Genomic DNA, 20817 nt, shown 5'->3' with positions numbered 1-20817 from the left:
AAAAAAAAAAAACAAAAAAAAAATTAAACAGCTTGACATGTACAACATTACCATCCGTAAATGCGATATCTGATGTCCTCTTATCTATAGAGACACATATGGGTCATGTTTATAAAATTTGAAATACAAATTCTACAAAATGTAGGATGTAAAAAAATCAATGAAATGAACAGTCAAAAAATATTTACAGCTGAATGCATGATGGGCAAATGATCAGACTGAAAACACAGCTGTAAGCATTGCACAAATATATTTATGAAAAAGCATACACAACAATACACAGTTGGTGGTTATTTGTTGTACATATATTACGGTATACATACTATAACTACAAGGCTAAATAAACATTGATTATACTCAGCTGATGTAGTAAAATATTTTACAAGAAAGAGAAATATGGCAATTGTCAAGGCACATAGCTGTGAAAAGAAATTACAACAAAGGAAAAAAATGGCTCCACATTGTGTCTAAATTAAAGTCCATACGAAATTTATAGGGCATCCTTGAGCCTGCATAGGCCAACTCCACAAGAGATTTTCTGTATAAGGCACATCATCAATAAGGTCCATGCATCAGGTTAGTAGTTTCATAATATATTTGTAGATACAGCATGATTCAAAAAGTTCAAATACTGAAAGATTTCCCACATTGCAGCAGGAGTCCAGTTAAGCTGCCACATTAATGCTGTTCATACCAGACTAAACCTTTTACTGTTACATGTAGTGTTGAAAATTATAAACCGTAGCACTTCAATTAATCTGCTAGTTACTTGTCAGATTCAAAAATTGCAGTTCGAATTGTGGTTCTTTTAGAAAGCTGCCCCATGTTGGGCAGGTGGTCATTATGCTATGCTTGATCACTATTTTTATTTATTGAGTTTATTACATAGAGAAGGCTTTAGAAAATATATCAGAAACTATACTTACATGAAGCAGAGACAGAAAACGTTTTATAAGATTAAATGTTGAGCTGTTTAGCTGCCTCTTTAGCTTGAAGGCACAAGAAATTTTATACTGTGAGGAATATTAAATTTCTCTTGATTTGTTTTTTCAAAATATACTGAAGGCAAATTGGGTTAAGTGCTCATGGAGGTATATCTCCATCTTTAGTTAGGGCTAAGTTTCAACTTGAAGGTCAGCGCATCAACACTAGAGGAGCTGACAGCACCGAGGCCGATTTTCCCTTTTTGAAGTCTCTGTCAGTGTCATTTTGACTCAACATTGGCAATTTGTATTATTGTAGGTTATTTCTTTTTTAAAGACTATAAAATTTCACAGTTATTTTGCAATGGCATTTCTCACTTTCCATACATTTTTACATAGGAATCGTATTTTATTTCAATATACATTTTACACACCATCCCAACTTTGTTGGTGTTGCTTTTTTTAATAGTTTATATTTTGGATGTGGACTCATGGATTCATGTATCATTATTCCTTATGCTCAGCAGCCTCAGTCAAAGTCTGGCACAAAAACAATGTCATGAATGAAACCATCATAAGCTACACTGTCTGCTGGTTGTAAACAGCATGTTGCTTTGCTGTTGATGTGGCGCGATGACTAATATTATATTATATGTTTGTATTTTCTTATTTATTATCTCAACTTTTCTAAAGAACAATACACTATGTTTTGTCTGAAAGAGGAATGACATCACATTCAAATATTCATGATTTGGTATAAAACAGGCACTGAAGCTTTAAGACACATAAGTGTTTGATCTTTGACTGCTGTACATTCACAAGGGACTGTCCCATGACTGAAGTGCTTTCACTAGTCTCTGTAGTCTGTGGTGTTAAGGCTTAGGTTTCAACAAGGGCTCCACAAAAACATGCTATTCTGGAAACAACCAGACAGGCAGTTTGTGCTCTGAATATAGACTTTTTAGGTGACATTAAAAGCACAGGCATAGACACATGTAATCAAATGTATTACTAATGTCTTCTGCACACAAGATTGTTTTAAGTCAAAGATGACCTTCTGTTTAGACACATAAAAACAAAACATATCAGCAGAGTACATTTCTATATAAGATGCACAGAAGTAAAATTTAAAGAAAGAAAGGTTGCAAGATAATCTCAATGATTTTGCTGTAAAAATGACTTTTTGTCAAATTATTTTTTAAAGATTTGTCAAAGCTGAGGTAATATGTATTTGCTGCCCTCTAGTGGACAAAAACAAAATGCTTCCTTATTAATGCTGCCATCTCTAAAATAGGGAAACATGTGTACATGCATTGTTCGTTAGCTTTAGTGAAAGAAACCTTTCTACTACAGCATTTTGGTTCTGTAACATGGTGTAACAAGTGTATCTTTGGATTCCAGCACCTGAAGTGCTTTGCTCTACTTTTTTTTGTGATTAATATATACGTATATATTTAGTAGAGTAATAGGAAACTCTTAAGTGCATAAATTCACATCGTCTGCATGTATTTAATATATATTTCTGTGATTTTCTTTGGTGGTTTACACTCACATGACCAAGGCTGACTGAAGCTCAAGCTCCATTTTTGTAAACGCACTTGTGGGTTTATACTTCATGATTATCATAGTGTATCTTCAGACAAAATGACGAGCTACAGCATTTAACATAAGCTAGAGCAGTATATATAAGGCCGCACAACACAGAACAAGATAGTTACATTTGGGTAAGCATGAGAATGTGAGGGTAAGCACTGATACAGGCAAACTATACTGGTGTCCTTCTACTAGACTTGTCAAAACATCAACATGGCTCAGGTCTACTCCCCAAAGTGACTGCATCCTGAGCAGAAGAAGCTCCTATTGTGTTCTCCAGCGACGGCTTTGTCCTGCTGAGGAGGAAGAGACACAAGAGTCAGAATTTAACTCTCTAAATGTGCTATAGAGACAACTGACATCATTTTTTACACTACCAAAAAAAAATAATAATAAAAAATACATTTGATAACATGTAATTTTGTGAATAGTGTTTGATAATAGCCTAAACTAATCAGTAATATTAAAATATAATTTTATTAGAAAAGTGGGTAGATTAAATATGAATATACACTGGTTTTGTGCATTGTGTGTAGTTATAATGTTACTACCTGTGTCTGTTTTTGGCACTCCAGGTATGACTGAATGCTGAGGCCATGCTCTGTGGAGGGCATGCTGGCTGTGAAAGTCATTTGGTTGGGGTTGACATTATTATCCTGGTTGATGCCTAATGCACAAACCCCAGGCTCACTGTGTCTCCACTGGAAGTAGCAGGGGTTCTGAGGAGCAGTCTGGTCCAGAGAAGAGTCGCTGTCACTCAGACTTAAAGAACCAGAGAAGGTAAAGCCATCACCCCCTGCTTGGCTGGAGGAAAATGCCTGGTTGTACATACAACTGCTGTGAGAAGCCGTTTGGCCACATGCCAGCCCTCCCTGCTGCTGAATGTGGCTCAGTCCATTAACACTCCTGGGCAAGTGGCCAGCATGTGGAAATGTTTGGCTTTCTGGAGATAGACTGTGGCACGCTGGTATGGGATCATGTCCATTCTGTGCAATGCCACAGTGGGGCAGTCTCTGCTGCTGGCTCTGTGGCCACTGCTGAACCTGCTGCATTGGTTCAAAGTGTGAGCCTCCCTGCCCCTTGGTTGAAAAGGGAACAGTTATGTTTGGAGCTGTAGTGGAATTTAAGTCATTGCAAGGAACAAGAGGCGGTAAAATGTCCATCACGTGAGGTGACAGGCTGTTGTGCTGCTGCACAGGGCCACACAGCAGCTGTCTGTTTCCTGCCATGGTGGGTTCTTGCAAATTATTTTGAGGACTAAGCAGTGACTGGCCCAGCTGAGGCTGGCCAGGGATGCCTGGAGAGCCGCCCATGTGGCTGTTGGACGTCTGCCTGGAAGCATATTTAAGCGAGGCATCACTGACAGAGGCGTCAGACACACTGAGCTCTGGGAGCTCTATTGACGGGCTGAAAATGTCCTGCAGCTGCAGCTGTTGCAGAGGGGGCATGTTGGTGTCAGGCAGAAGAGGCGGGTGACATAGTTGCTGGGTGCCATTAAAAATGGGCGCTGATGCTGGAGGGGTCACAGCCTTCTGCGGGTGAGTGTATAGAACATTCACAGGGGAAAAGGCGCAGCCTGGGCTGGGACTCTGGAACAACTGTGGCGCTGTGACCGCATCTGGCATATTACTGACTCCTGCCAGACAACTAGGAGGGCTGCTGTTAAGATCAGTCTCATCTTTTTCTTTGAACAGCACAGAGTCAATATAATCAAAAATCTCATTAGTGAGCACTTCGTCCAGCTCAGCCCTGACGTCTCCCTGCAGATCTCCATCATCTTGGTTTATTCTCTTCAGCGCATTCTCCCACTCAATCAGCTCCTCCTCTGGCACATCCACATTCTGCAGCATGTCAGCAAAGTTCCCGTTTTGAGCCATTTTCTCAAGTCCATCAATTATGGCCATTACTGACTGTTTGGCCTCCTCTTTGACCACTACAGGCTGTCCTGCTGTGGGAGAGACACCATTCTCCTGCCAGGAGTCATTGGTCACAGTGACCAGAGCTCGACTGTCCATGAACACTTGGTCCACAGGCAGAGGCGCCTCAATGTTTTTAGAGTACACAGTGGGATCTTGTTTTAAGAAGCTGTCCACCAGTGAGCCGGGGAACACTGCATTTGGGCTACTGATGCTGCTAGTGCTGCTGGTGCTGCCAAACTGGCTGTTGAACTGAATCTGAGCCAGGTCCACTGTGGGGCTGTTGTTATACAGTAAGGCCTCCCCAGAGGTGAAACTGAAGGGCAGCTGCAGCCTCCTCTGGCGCAGGTACTCCTCACCCTCCGCATTTCTGAAAAAAGTCAATTGAAATAACAATGTAGGATTTGCACAGCCAATAGCCGGATTGAAAAGTAGTATAATGAAAGACAAAACATATATATTAAAAATAACTTACACTAAAGCCTTTTGATAAGCAATGATGAATTCAGGTCTTCCTCCTTTAAAAATGAGTTTGGCATTGGATTTGACCCAAATCCAACCTCCAGATTTAGTGAGAAGCCTGAAGACTGTTAGACCACTCTCTCCTGTTTTAATCACTGTTAACACAAAAGCACACACACAAAGAGGGAATATGAGAAATTAAAGGAAAAAGTTAAAGATTGACAACAGTGCCAAATATTGTAGACTTGAAATGGGCTTCATACTTCGAATGTGGTTGTCAGCGCAGTACATCATATCAGCAGCATGTATGAACTGGTAGCCCGACCCTTTCATGCAGAGTTCTATCTCTGAATAACCCAGAATGATCTTTCCTCTGTAAGTAAAAAATAAGTGCACAATTAAAATAAAATCTGACAACTTACTTAAAATATCTGAGCCAACTATTGTAAAGCTAAATTACCGTCCATCGACGCCAGTAGGAGTAAAGTCGAGCTTGTGTTTGGTTTGAAATAGGAGCATTTTGGCCCTGATCTCCACAATGGTTGATGGCTGCACAGGCATAGCAATGGAGAAGAGAGCCAGCTGTGGTTGGCTGCGTGTCCCATTGTCCCTTAAAACACTTTGGCCATGGAGGTACTTCAGTCGCCCCTGGAACTTAAGGGCCTGAATTCAAAAATAGGGTTAGAATTTCAAGGGACACTATATACTGCTGTACAATTTGGGCTGTTTAATTATAGCAAAAATTACACAATCATTTGACTGGAATTGAAAAGTGACTTGGCTCCAGGTTTTGGCAGAACAAGAGCATATATAATTCTGAACAGAAGGTAATTCATTGTATATTGATTACAACATTTTTGTAGTAGAAATCCTGATTATAAAATTGAATAATTACACAGCCCTGTGTTGTTTTAAAAGACCACTGACCAGAAAGCCAGAAGAGTTGTCTAGAAGGCAGCGGAATCGACACACAAAACTCCTCTCCAAAAAAGAGGAGTTTTCTGGAGGGAGTTGATCAGGGTTGTAGGACACACTTTCAGCACAACCCTGCAAGCCTGCTCCACCAAAGACACATAGAAAATTGCAACATTAGCATCAAATCTGAAAACTTAAGGTACAGACAAAGAACAGCTCTTTAAAAATAAAGGTATGCTATGTAACCTTTCTGGTTGGGGGTCAGCCACCTGCTTGTCTTCATGGAAATGTTACTGCTTTGCTTGGAATGTTCCACACTAAAGCATTTAACTTATCTGTCTCAATGAAGACATGCTGGTGGTACTATCAGGTCACACTATAGAGATCACTATAGAAGTCTGTGGAAAGGTGGCCCTGCTCATAGTAAGAATGTATGTTTTTCAAGAGTTTTTGAGCATTACATAATGCCATATTGTGTATATAAAGACATTTCCAAGGACACAAGCAGATGGCGGAAGCCCCCACCAGAGTGTAAAGTGTACCTTAACCTTAACCTTTAATTATACATTTAATAATCTATAATATAAAAAAATCCACTCACCAGCTTCATCTGGGACTTCAGGAGGGTTTAGAGCAAAGTGCAGCTGCTGTCTGAACATTTCCCTGTCATCAGTGTGAATGAGCTCAAATACACTCTGGTGCACCACATCGGACTGGAAGAGTAAAAAACACCATTATTAAACATATATACAATAATCAGAAGCTTTGTGTATGTGGTAGTAAACTAGTACAATCTTAAAGTCTCACCTGTTGGAAACCAAGATAGTCCTTGATCGTGGGAGAGGTGTAGAAAACTAAACCATCTGTGGTCACCACCATCACAAATCCATTTAAAGCCTGCAACAAATCAAAATATATAAATAAATGAAAGTAGTCAAAAGCAAATTATGAGAATATGTTTTGAAGGTGGGTTGTTATTGCAAAAAAGAATGCAAGTTGGACTCACAGCTTGAATTAGTAAGTTAAACATGTTTCATTTTGAAGCTTTGCCGATAAGATTTATTTATCACAGCTGTTAATGTTTCCTAACTATGGAAAAGAAAATTGTACTTAGATTACAAGTAAAGGTTTGGAAAAATATAGCCTATAGGTTGGTCAAGAAATATATTATTTTATACTGAGCAATAAAAAAACAACAGCAACAACATACAAATAATCACACAGCACTGGTGTCAATCTTTCTACATAAACAAGTTTACACCTCCCATTGACTGTTTTGAGAATAGTTTGAAATAGTCCCACAACCTGAATGATAAGTGCACCGCCCGAGGCTAGCAGGTGCATCAATGCTAACTCATACGATGTTTATTTGTGTGCGAGCCAGGTGTGTTGTATCACGTGGAGGAGATAATCCACCCGATCCATTCAAGAGGAAGTTGTGACAGGTGAGGCAGTTTGTTTAGCGGCCTCTTGCCAAAGCTGGGACACGCTTTATAGCACATAACAAAACCTGTGGCCCTTACACTGTGCTAACGCTAACTTGTCAGGGCTGCATAATGAGCACAACAGCCTTTGATTACATAACACAAAGAGACACTGACAGACAACTGCAGTTTAGTCACTGAATTTAGAAGAAATGGTCAAAATAATAGTGTAACTAAATTCAAGACAATAGTCATTTTATAATACGGTTTTATGAGATTTGATAGGTTGTCTGTGTGACAAAAACAAGGTAAAATGATACATTTGGGGTAGTACAATTATTCAAATTAAAATCTTTCCTGAAATGTCAACAAATTGCAATTATTGGTGTGGGAGAAAGAACTGAAAGATCTGTAGCTAATTTACGTTAAAAGCTGGTGTACCTGATTTTCACTCCGCAGAAGGAAGAAGTAGGTATTTAACTTGTCCCTAGCTCTAACAAACCCTTTTGCACTTTGTTAATATTCATATGCATTCATTTTCATTGTTTTAGCATTGTTTATTTCAAATAGTGAAATTGGAGTGGATCACCTTCATAAAAAAAGGTTTATAAATAAAATCTGTCTTGTGTATTTGTTTGCAGACCTTTTATTTAAAACACATATTTATTTGTTTATTGTGATTGATCAATATGAGGAAATAAAAGATTAGGCTTGGCCATATTGCCAAGCCCAAAACATGAATGAATCACGCCTTACTGAAAGAACCTGTTTATATGGTAAGGTTATCTTTATTACACACAAATAAGAATACTTGTTAATAATAGTATAAGTATTTGTTGCCCTCTGGGATGTCTGAATATTGTCGAATGTATTTTTATCTGTGCTCAGGGGCAGGGTCAGAGGGGCAGGTCAGATAGCTCATAACCAGGACAGATCAAGTGCAGACATGTTTGAAAGTGCTACTGAGCTCAACCTCACACACACAGCCCTCACATCCAGGGAAAATACACTCATAAAGAGTCTCAAAGGATCTAGGAAGATCTAAATGTAACAGTAGTTGTAAAAGTAATGTAAAACTTGAATTGTTTAGATAAGGTTGTGGAATATTTGGGAACATGAAAAGTGAAGTCTTTTAAGGAAGTACATTAAGCTTTTCATTTGAACACTTTAGTTTGAAGAGGTGGCTTCACAAAATAGCTGTGTTACAGGTTTGTCATGACCTGTGGAGGTTGACTGCTCTACTACAAATTAAAAGATGACTTTTGCTTATCATATTTTTCTAATGTAGAGCAAAGCACAGTGCTGGTAGTATCTGTGTTTATAGTTATTTCAAATCATTTATGGGAAAATAATCAAAATTCTTCCTACATATGGGCCTCAAAATACAGGCAGAGGGCACTTGAAAAATGTGCCGAATCACCATACAACTGGTTCAGTGAAGAACAATCCCAACCCAAAAATTTAGTTGCAAAATGAGATTATACATGTGCGTGTGCTTGTGTAAGTACATGTAATTGCATATAATCCATGCAGTACCTGTAGTAGTAGGTCACCCTCGGAGAAGCCAGCAATGTCTGTGTTGTTGTTCTGTCCACTGAGTCCAGGCACCATCAAACCGTTGTTCCCATTCTGACCATTCACTCCCGGAAGCATCAGGCTGTTGTTCCCATTTTTTATGGTTGCTGCAAAATAGTGGAAATGTGTCAGCATAGGTCAGGAGCAGTGCAATAACCATAAAAAGTAAAAACAACTAATTTATAATATCAGTTCAAATACTATTTATATATTTTGTACATTTTATATGTTGATATAATTTTTTGGTAGTTTTTTTAGTTCAGTATGGATCATAATGGCAATGCACAAAGGACTTAACAATGCTTCATTCATATAGCTATCTTATCAAATGTCACAAGACAGCACTATGAAATCTGGCATACAGCCTGAGGACACACTATCATTAGCTTCCTGTACAGATTCAGCAGTAATAGGCATTTTTAAGCAGCTCTTTATTGGCTAATGAGATGGGGTTCATGTGTCTTTGCGTGCGACTGAACTCTTGAGATTCTGTACAGGACCCTATGTGCCGCCAGTCCATTGATCTCAAACAACAAAAGTAGAGTATCTACACCCTTTTCTCTTTTTCTTCCTGAAATCCTGATCCCTGCATTTGTGCCATTTCACAGGTGACAATAAGCTCCCAGTAACAGGACACTGTCAAGCTTCATCTATTATGCCCTCAGCGCTGTCAAAGAGAGAACAAACTATTTCTAATGCAAATATTGACAACATTTTTATGAGTACATTTCAGCAGTTCCTCTATGACAAATATAAAAAGGTGTCAGGGTGTAGGACACTGCATCGACCTGCACAAGTGCACTATTCATTTCTCTGTTTGTTTTGGATTTGCACTGGCATCTGCTGCCAGTCATCTGTACCGAACACCCTACTGGTTAGGCAACTCCCACAACACTCAAAGTGGCCATTTGTTCAAAATATATTTTACAACTTTGTCTTGTTTTGTTTTAGTTTTGATTGTTTCTTGTAGAACACTGTAGTAAGATGTGTGACAATACACATTCAACATAAGCTTCAGGCTTCAATCATTTATATTTATACAAGTTTGGAATCAGTAGACACTGGCTTGGAAGCTAAATTCATCTTTTTTTAAAAACATTAATACATAGGATTTAAAAAAATGCAATTTGCCATTGTTGCCAATGGGTTTTCAGCAATAGTCTAATCTAGTGGTGACTCAAATATCCACACACAGAACACACACACAGTACTTGTGCATCTGTCCCTGGAGGGGGCTTTGTAAGCAATAGCCTACATCAAGAGCGCTTCCCTTATCTGGACAGCCACTACAGGAAAATCCCAGGATATGGCCTCTCCCAACCAGTCGGTCCAGTCCTGTCACGCAACTTTCTTAAAGGAGGGAAGGGGCCCCCGGACACTCCCCTACAAACACTACAGACACTTGGACACTCCCCACAGACCTGAGCGAGATCTCACACTCCACTTCTCCTCAGAGCACGGTCTGACATGCTTGTATAGCTCGGCACAAAGACGTGTTGAAAGACAATACATTGGCTCATACGGCACAATGTATAACCGGCATAAACTAGCTTAAGCTGCGCTTAAAAACACAGTTGCAAAGTCCAAATTTGAATTAACCACCATATCCCTCTTGGTGAAGTTTTTTTTTCCTCCTTCCAGAGTTTGCGTGAGCTAGTGGGCCTCTTCGGGTCTGCATGTTTGTTTTGATTCAAGTTTTTTTTTTTTTTTCCCTCCAAGTGGTTAACTCATTGTGTTCCTCCTCCTAATGCCTTTTGTTTCCTGAAAGTTAAATTTAAAGTTCAGACAAGTGATTCTTGTGGCACTCTGCAATGACGCAAGGTCAAATCGTATATATATATATATATATATATATATATATATATATATGTATATATACAAAAATTGCATTGTAGTTGCAGTATATTTTTATGCTGAACCAAGAGTGGATTCAAATTACAATCTTGCTAGATTGAGTTTCAGAGTACATAACTTGGTTTTAACCAAGAATACTACTATGTATGTATGTATGTATGTATATATGTATGTATGTATATATGTATGTATGTGTGTGTGTGTGTGTATGTATGTATGTATATATGTATGTATGTATGTATGTGTGTGTGTGTGTGTGTGTGTGTGTGTGTGTGTGTATGTATGTATGTATGCAAATACCTCCACAGGTTAAGAGTCAGACATCTGTCTGCTCTTATTCAAATAACTTTGCAAAACAAGTAACAAACAGGTTGGAAAGTTAATGCTACTGTAACCTCCCAGACAACACAACCATCAGTAGGTCTTCCTGTTTACTATACACACATAAAGACAAAACATGGAGTTAGAATATTGTTAATGTAGGCTTCTCACAAAGGATTTACACCGCAGTCATTAATATTCCAAATGTAAAGCATTAGAAACATCAAATTATTCAAAATATTTACTTTAAAGATGTATTAACTCAAAGAAGCTTAAAGATTAAAACTAAATTTGTGTTCAGACACTTTTTGGTTCTGTCTCTTCACTCAGTCAGTGATCTAAACATTCATAAATCCAATAGATCAAAAATGGAGATGAGTGAACAAAGACCTATTGTTTTGTATAATATCTCATCTGATATCACACTTGCACTATTACACAGATTTCAAAGCACCATTGATTTACGAGATCCATTCATGAGTAACAGTGGAAGTGACACACAAGCTCGTCCAGGAGGATTCAACAATGACTAACTTCTACAACAAATCGGTGCGTGCAATGGCGGCTAAACTCTGAAGTAAGAACGTCTCTGCTCTTGTGTTTGTGGAAAGCCCCTCTCTCCTCTATCCCTGCTTCACCTGGTTTTCTCTGGCTCCGCCCACCAGTGCTGTACGGGAAGCCAGCTCACCTCAATCTCTGCTCGTGATCAAAGCAGACCGGGAGATAGTACATTGCTTAAAACACGACTATTGCCTTGCTCCAAAAAGTTGTCTACAAATTTTTTAAGCAATAAATTTAAGTACACAAAATGTGAACGCATATGTAAACTCAATATTCTAAATGACTTAGTTAAAGGGCTACATGATAATTTATGAGGTCACTTCTTACTCAGCCAGCAATAAAAACTGTCACTCAAAACATAGCCATTGACTCAGAACTGGGTCAAGGTTTGAAAAAAAGGAGCAGGTTGCATAACAAATGTAGACTGTAATGCATAATAAAGTATATCATATTGTGTAGTATTACTATTTAGTACTGATTGAGAACATTTCTAATTGCCGTGGTTAAGGGTGATTGAATGATCGCCGCTTTGGTAAACTAACCAATTAGTTTTAAGGCTGACATACGCCCAAACCATAGTGAGAAATTGAGAAAATTGCAATGGCTGCTGTAATTAGAAAATGTCCTCCGCAAACCACAAAAATAATAAAGCCTCTATGAGCAGCATTACAGCATTATAATGTAGTATATATGTTTGTAAAATTGGCTAGCCGTATAGTTCAGATGTCTACAAAAACAGTGAAATGCCTTATTCTAGTATTAGTTTACTAGGTTATATTTCATTGTGCTATATGTGTCTGGAACAGCCATTAAGAGGAATCAAAAATCATCTGTATTTTAAAGTTGCATTAGGTAACTTTTCTGATGGATGGTGCGTCACCTGCTTTGCCAGAAAATCCCACAGATAGGAATTAAACTATCAAGCAAGTGATGCCACCAGACCAAGTTGCAGGTCAGATGTGTGGAGAGGAAAGGCCTTTTGGAGTATTTTTGAGCAATGAGAACTTTAATGCCATACTGTGGAACATTGCTGGCAATGCGATGACATGAAGATGAGCAGAAGATGACCCTCCCCTGAAAAGTAACACAGAATGTACCTTTAAAGTGAGATTAAGAGCTAATAAAACATATCTGAACTTTATTGAGGTTATGTTGAAAAATATATAGATTACACAGTGAGATAGATATGCGTGAATATTGTTTATGTAGGCCCAGGGTTAGAAAGCTATTCCAAACAGGCTCTGATTAAAACAATGGAGTGGAAATCCCGTGGTTATGCTCATCTGTTTGAACAGATGAGCCATTCACATCAATGTTCCTGGAGCCTGGAGTATTTTGGGAGGACACTATTCATGCACCCAAATATTCTGCAGTCTCTTTGTTTAAGACATAAATCTGCTGCGCCAAGTCTAGACAGAATACAAAAGCCCTCTAGGGTCAAAATTATGATATAAAAAAGTTTCCACTATGACTAAAAGTTGAAATTAAAGTTATTTTTACAAGATGTTGAAGAAAAATTCTTCAAAGCTTCAATACTAAGATGTAATTCAACTATGTGAGTGGGTCTTTTCCAGCGCCAAACTACAGCTTCCCCTTTCAAAAAGCAGGCAATTATGGGATTGGTAAAATGCAGAGAGCTTTTCATGTAGGATTTACTCTGGTTGCACATCTCCGCCAGTGAGGCAATAAGGTAAGGCCTGGAAGATTTTGACATGGTTTAATTATTGGGTAATTAAGTGCAGTTGAAGTGCTGTGGGGCATAAGAGTTTATAGAGATGAGATCCAGTCTGACGAATCAATATTTGATTTCTCACAGCTGAAGGAAGTAATCTAAGGACAATCTAAGAGGCATGCTAAAATATATTAATCAAGTATGAATTAAAGTAGTTCAGTTTGATGTTTGTTTGAATTAGTTCTTGGGGCAATAAGTATCAATACCAAGGGTAAAAAATAGTACACAGCACAAGATTTCTACTAATCTACTTGTGCTCAACAATTCATGAAGCTGTATACCAGAAGTTTATGTTAGTTTTATATTGGATTACATGGATTCTGTGACTAGCCCTGCCTATTACAAGTAATACTGTAATACTTCAACCATTTGTACTACTGCTTTTTACTACAGCTTGTGTACTACTACCGCCACCTCTACTAATACTTGTATTAGCAGTGTCCAAACCTGCAAACCTTGCTTAATCAATGACTAGTTCATTACAAGACAAACAAGCAAGACTAATACCTGCTGGCTGTATGGCATAAAATCATAACTAAACTGGTAAATGTTTTCTGAATACAGAGACATTGAAAGGAAAAAAAAACAAGTGACTTAAGCCATAAATTGCAGTGTAAAAGCTGAACTAAAATGACCCTTGTGCACAAAGTCTGCCTCTGACTACAGCATGTGGTGTGGGGCCGAAACACTCCAACTGGGGCTAAGAGGAAGTGCTGTCACGGCCTGGACTTGCGCCAGCTACAGGGAGAGTATAAAGCATGCCAGCAATGCATAGGGGAATATTATCTTGATTTGAAAACATTTAGTTCCAGTAGAGATCCTGCACTCAGATGGCTGTTCTCACGCAGATGTGAAGAGAGGGGCAGTGCAAGACACAAACATCAGCCAATAACACAAGGTTTGGTGAATCACAAGTCCACCCTCCAAATGTAAACCTGTATATGTATATGACAGAGAAGGAAATCATCTTTGGTCAGACAGATAGCATAAGCCTAGAACTGGTTTCAATTTCTTTAGTCTTTACTTTGCTTCTTGAAACATACAAGCTCATTTTGCTGAACACCATCAAACCGAATCTCATACACAGGTTGGACATCATTAACATCTATTGTATAAGGAAGGATATGATATATATGGCAACACACAAATCAATATGAAATCAATTAAAATTTTGGAGATGAAGAGGAGAAAGGAAACTAATGTAGATTAAGCATTCTAAATGATATAATATCAATCAAAAACATTTGTTTACAGCTAATCAGCAATCTCAAAGTCTCAGATGGAAGTCAGCACAGCAGCACAAGCGACAATCGCAAACAGATTCTTTCCAAATCCCGGCGGATTATAATCACAGCGTTAAGTCAAAGGTAATAATACATCTCCTGTCTCTTTCTGATCCTTCATCCAAACTGTGAGTCCAACAACAGCTGATTTTTGTTCTGCACATAAACAAACAAAGACATTCTTGGACAGGCGTAAATGTCACAAAAAGCTTTGGTGGGCGATCTCCAGCGTGGCCAACAAGAGAGAGAGAGAGAGAGACTGGGTGAAAGAGTGGAGGAGAGCTGTAACTGTGGTTTTGAAGCTGGAGTGAGGCTGAGAACAAACCTTCCACAGAATGGAAATTGGAAAAAATGAAAACATGATTAAATCTGTCTCCCAGCGGTTGCCTGTGTTCTCACGATATCCTGAAAGGCGAGTCGTGGATCCAGAGCCACGGCTGTCACACTGTGAACAAGACCCATTCCCACATCGCATAATAATGAGGTGATAGGTGAGATATGGTAAAAGCTACATCTGCCTCAAACCAGGATACAATTACCAAGAGGGAAACTATATATAGGAAGTTCTTAACTGGGTAATGAGTTTTAAGTGCGCAACTATTAATTATAATGCAATTAATTTCACCCTTTTATCACTCTAATTACTATCTGCATTCTACACAGCTAAACTACCCTATCAAAATACAAGTTACTGCTCACTAGGGGGGCATGCTGCTTAATGGTATTGTTGTTTACGTACCTTTTCTGCTTTTCTCCATGGAAATGTTGTGACTTTGTCTGTAATGTTCCACAGTATGACATTAAACTTAACTATCATGCAATTACAGATGTTTTAAAAACATGCATTCTTATGTTGCGTGGGCTCATCGCCATGGAGATAGATGAGTTGAAAGCCAGATTATGTAACAGTCCAGGAAAAGCAACATCTTCATAGGGATAAACAGGTAACAAACCCTCCACCAAAAAGTTGCATAGAGCAACGTTAAATCACATTCAGTTTGTTGTATTTTTTATTTGTTTATCAAATGCAATTCCATATTCATTCTTTGAAGTCTGAATTAGAGTAAACGCTTTACTGATAGCTCTCATCTTTGTCCATGTAGGAGGCTTTACATTGATGTCCTGCATGTCCCACATACCAAATTACATAAAAAATTATAACACATGATTCTGTGTTACCACATCAACTCTGATTGCAAACAGACCCTGGATGTTTTCAATGAACTTGGAAGAGCCAGTCCACATTTTCTCCCATTTCCAACAGCGTCACACACAAATATGTCAGCAGTAGAGTAGCCGCACGCTTTTCCAAAATACCCACCAAAAATCACGCGATGAGGTACAACAACAACCCAGGCTTTAAGGAGGCCAGAAATAGCCTCTTGTTTTGTTATCAACTATTTGAATCTAACGCTCACACCAAGTCAAACTGCTTATGTTTGTTCTTTTGTCTAAAGTTCTTTCTTTGAGCTAAAGATTTATGGGATTCTTATCTCCAATGCTAAAGCGTGTCTCGACTTGAACACCCATCCGAGGCCTGTGTTTTGACTGGGATCACCTTTTAGAGTTCATCCTGCTCCAACGCACAGAAAAGACTTTTGTTTATAAAGCTATATGCATCAATCATTCCCAGCAGGGCAGAAGAAGTTGGTTTAGATCTCAAGCAGTGCTTTAAGTGGGACAAGGATTCTTTTGTGGTATCCTGGTTTAATTATATAGTTTTATTTCTGATTTGGTCCTGTTCTGGCCATTCTAAAATACTCAAAATGTAGGCTTGGTTTGGGCAGACTACAACTGTGAACAGTTGGAGAATACCTGATCGTAGGTTCTGAACCCAGAATTTGAGCAATTTGTGTAACTATACTAGTTGTTAGTTTTACTGTCATTGCACTGGTCTCTGAGAGCAGAGCTGTGAAAAGAGCTCATAAACTAATTTCCCTGAGTAATGATGCTTGTAATGGAAGTAAGTGAGGAATAATTTAAAGGTGCAGTGTGTAACTTTTTGGGTAGAGGGTCTGTTGTTGTCTCCATAGAGATGGTATTACTTTGTCTGAAAAGGTTCACAGTGTGGCATTAAACTTATCCATCTACAATTCATTCATTTATAATTGTTTTTATTGCTCAAAAAACATCCACACCTACAGTGACTGGGCCAACCTTTGCACAAATCTTGATCGGTATCTTGGTCTGGTGCTTGTTTCCATGGAGATAGTCAAGTTTACTATACTGTTACACATTCCAAGCAAAGCAATTACATCGTCTTGGAGACAAAACATAGGCAGATCCTCCACCAGAAATGTTACATAGTGCAACTTTATAAGTGCTGCAAACTGCGTTTTTTAAGATGGTAAAGAAACAGGTACAGCAACTTTGAATAAAAAATGGGGCTGGGTGGTTCGGACATTATACTAAAAGTATTGTGTATGTACCCACTTCTCAGACAATTGAATCCGCCTGATTTAATTAATTTATAAAGATGAAAACCTGATACGGCAATGTGATCTGCAGCAGAACAAAAGCTTGTCACGTCCATTGTGGAGTGCATTGAGTACTTATCAAATAGCTAGTCAATAACACAAAACAGATTTTGTCAAAACAAGACAGTTGGCACCATTGACACAATACATTTGGTTTGAATAGTATCAAATGTCAGAGAGGCCTGCCAGAACCAATAGCTGAATTGTGACATGATGTACCCAGGGATGAGGGCTGTTTTGTTTAGGAAAAATTACCCAAAATATCCTTGCAAATAAGGTTCTTCCATAATCTTGACAACTAGCAGATATAAGTTTTGGAGTAAGTTGGAGTAAGAAATGCCTAATTTGGAATGCATCCTGATTTCAGACACTATCGATGCTGGTCGGGGATGGACTGAAGTTAGCCCTAAACCTAGGTGAGAATTGGTGAGGAACATTTCAATTAATCAGTTGATTACATCATGCAGTTCTTTAAGGATGTTGTCATAAGAGATACAGTAAAACAACAACAAGCAACTAATGAGAACTTTTGTAGTTGAGTATTTTAAAGTGCCTATATTATGCTATTTAAAAAAAATTTTTTTTGACAGTTTTAATGTTGTTTCCTCATCAAAAACCATAGCTGGTTGTGTTTTATTTAATTCATGCATAATTTCATGTCATTCACACATAATTCTTCTCTCAAACAGAAAACCCCCTGTTCCACCTTGTGATGTCATGTGGTAATACAGGAAGTGCTCCACTGTGTTTCTAAACTCCATATACGTTCCCTATATTCGTTTGGAAAATTTCGGCCCTGGAATTTGTTTGAAACCAAACACAACTCCAGGTTTGTTTTTGAGGAGGGAACAACATTATGACATGACTTAAAGCTCACAAGAGTCAACTTTGCGTATAGGACCTTTAAAGTATATTCTTGTGTCACGTTGATACAACGCTGACATGGTTTTAAAATAAAACATATTTTTTCATGGCATATGTTGCACTCAGTTAAGAGTCCACGTTGCATTTTTAAATAAACCATGGATTATTTCAGTAATCAATTCATCACTATGAAATTGATGAGTCAGTGCAATGCGAGTGCATCCCCATCTTTTAAAGGTAGCTTGAGAGATTGCTAGTGCTACCGTGATATTACATCTGGCATGACAAATAAACCTAACAAGAAAGCCAAGAGAGTGAAAAGTACACTGTCAAAAGCTGCTCAATAAAACTGATTGAAAATGCAGATAAACCAAAACTCATGACGTTCTCATGCAAAGTTAATACTGGGTTAATAACCAATCCACATGTGATGGTGGTGGTCAAAACCCTGGAATTCTGCATGAGTCAGACAGCCTTGCTCCCACAAATCTGATCAGTGAACTAATTTGGAAACGTCAAAACAAAGACTGCACTTAAGCACAAGGGCATAGCAAGAATGTTGCTTGTGATATGAAAGGAAAGTGTAAGTAAGTGAAATGTATTTCAGTGGTACTAAGAGGATGTATTCACTCAAGTACAACCGCTAGGGCTTACTGAACACAGATAGTAGTAGGTAGTAGGTTGAATGGATTATATTTACTGACTTTTATGAGTAGTGTTGTTGCAAATCAATCTATGCTTGTTACTTCAACTTGAGTAATACTACACAGAAATATGAATATTCATACTTGAATCCCGCTAGTCTATGTGTACTTTTTATTTTATTTTCATGGTTTATAGTGTTTTATTTCTTGTCTGATTACACCCCAACCCTAACGCTACAATACAAATCAAATGTCCAAGTTACACAGTACATAAATATTTAAACTCCTTTAGCACATCTGGTACAGTTTACAAAATGCTGAAATAAAAGTAGATGGAATTAGGTCATATTTAACTGTCTAGCAGTAACACAAAGTTACAAGTTTATTTACTAGTTCCTCTCGTACACACTTAAACTTGTGCTTTTATTAGAATATATATTTAGCAGTAACGTCTAAGTATATTCTAAGCAAATACATTCTTACATTATCTAGACATGTTACATACTGCTTAATGATTCTCTGACTTGTGTCTACTCGGGTAGTGTTTGGCAACAATTGCCAGACAGAGAAATGCAGGAGACACACCCATAAGCTTCAATGAACACGTATTGTAATTCCTGCTGCAAAAAGTCAAAACGCACATAACAAAGCAACTAGAGCAAGGTTTATCAACTCAGTGTCGTAATTATTTGTACAGAACGTTCATTTTCCCTTTTTACAGTGTGCAAGGTAAGCAGATCACTAACTCGCTTCTACCTTTGGAATTCAAATCTATATCTAGCGTTTGTACTGTGAAAGCTCTCTTTTTAACATACACATGGGGCTAGCTAGCGTGACTAAAGCTGAGATAACTAATAGAAAATGTCACAGGAGAGAGGCAAAAAGGAAGGAAACTGAAACACAAACAAAAAGGGAGCAGATACTGACACCAGTGCACTTACTCAGCAGTGCATCTGACAACACCTCACTTAAATTATGGTCTTGTTCTGAGAAAACTATCACCTTTAGAGAGGTTGGGAAGGTTAAATAAATTACTCCTAATAATCATGACTCATTAAAATCACAGCGCCTGCAAGGCTTGTTTAACAAAGGGTCAGAATGAAGCCAAATCTCAGTTACAGGTGAGAGGACAAAGCTAATGTAATATACAGCTATATACCTTTGGTTACAGCAGGGAAGTCAAGAATATATGGTTAATGGATAATTACTGAGGTAATTATTTAGGATAATAATCTATAAAATTTTAGATGCAAAAAGTTATTTCTGTTCAATTTAGATCTAAAAGTCCTTTTTTATAGACTGGTTATAATCACATAAACTTTAGTATATCATTTGGAACATTTGGTGTCATTGTCTGCCACTACTCTAATTATTATTGGTTGATTAGCAGCATGCACATTGTGCACCAGTGAGTCTTGTGATCATGCAGTTTCGAATGGCCAGACAGCAACTTTACTAATTTCCTGTTATGACAGAAATACAAAATCTGCAAAGCTGTTCATATATTGGTCGAGACTATGTAGGTGAATATTTCTCTTCTTATCATCGCTCAGCACGGCCTCATATTTTCTACCTGACTTCTCACAGTACAGAGGGTGGAGTAATAGAGTATTTCGGATGTGTTGTTTCCTAAAACCAAATGCCTCTCATTCCTTTCTTGGCTGTCAAAAGCACTGCTGGTACACTGTCATGTGCTAGACTCAAAACCAGTTCCACTTTGAACAGCTCAGCCTGCTCCACCTACTCTGTGCCTGTCTGGTTCAGCACATTTCACTGACAGTCCCAAGCAGCGCACTGTTCAAGGTCAACTCAGGCTGGGGGAAAAATGTCAATATTTGGTGTTTTCTAAAAGTCAGCATCTAAAATAGTTTGAAAATGGAAAGCTGTCTGTTTTTGAGCTCTTCTATAACTGCAGATAGAATGTGAATCTAAATAAATTAAAACAGAGATTCAGAGATTGTATGTAGTTAAGTTAGTATAAGGCACTTTCTGGAGGTGTCATGTCACTTGTATGATTCCATGGAAATATGAAGTTAAAACCATACTTTGGAACATTCTCCATAGAGACATATATTTTTTGTCATACTGTGGATGAATAACATTTGCATGGAAGCAAGCAGGAGACAGAAAGCGTTAGGTTCGTGGAGCCTGCTCAGACTAAGGACAAATGTATGAAAGTATGGCCGCTAATGTATCTGTCTCTTATTGTTACCATCAACATGATGGAATTGTGGGTTGTTGGGTTGGGTTGTTTATGGATAATTTAAAGGTGC

The 20817-nt window shown here is 38.2% G+C and overlaps 1 protein-coding gene across 2 annotated transcripts; it reads right to left on the bottom strand.

The window, feature by feature from the left end:
- Positions 1-233: 233 nt before the first annotated feature.
- LOC110156197 (aryl hydrocarbon receptor-like) lies at positions 234-8958 on the bottom strand. Of its 2 annotated transcripts, none has more exons than XM_055148622.1 (9): positions 8770-8958; positions 6617-6706; positions 6411-6522; positions 5822-5949; positions 5355-5557; positions 5158-5267; positions 4908-5049; positions 3068-4802; positions 234-2812 (listed from the first exon to the last, which is right to left on the bottom strand). In XM_055148622.1, the coding sequence occupies exons 1-9, from the start codon at positions 8941-8943 to the stop codon at positions 2741-2743; spliced, it is 2766 nt and encodes a 921-aa protein (XP_055004597.1). In that variant the 5' UTR covers positions 8944-8958; the 3' UTR covers positions 234-2740. The 2 variants fall into 2 exon arrangements, with proteins under 2 accessions (XP_055004597.1, XP_055004599.1); XM_055148624.1 differs by having other exon boundaries at positions 234-2809.
- Positions 8959-20817: the final 11859 nt, after the last annotated feature.

This window comes from Boleophthalmus pectinirostris, unplaced genomic scaffold (assembly GCF_026225935.1).
Source record: "Boleophthalmus pectinirostris isolate CB_2022bp ecotype Guang Dong unplaced genomic scaffold, ASM2622593v1 HiC_scaffold_1, whole genome shotgun sequence".
Classification (NCBI taxonomy): domain Eukaryota; kingdom Metazoa; phylum Chordata; class Actinopteri; order Gobiiformes; family Gobiidae; genus Boleophthalmus; species Boleophthalmus pectinirostris.
This window is presented reverse-complemented; position numbering and strand designations above follow the sequence as displayed.

What these genes read in the sequence shown, in the direction of transcription:
- LOC110156197 (XM_055148622.1), bottom strand. Translation starts at nt 8,943, where the DNA reads ATGCTGACACATTTCCACTATTTTGCAGCAACCATAAAAAATGGGAAC. An exon ending in GCTTATCAAAAGGCTTTAGT is followed by an intron (nt 4,803 to 4,907) that starts GTAAGTTATTTT and finishes GACTTTTTTCAG; the next exon opens with AAATGCGGAGGGTGAGGAGT. An exon ending in AGTGCCAAAAACAGACACAG is followed by an intron (nt 2,813 to 3,067) that starts GTAGTAACATTA and finishes CTTCCTCCTCAG; the next exon opens with CAGGACAAAGCCGTCGCTGG.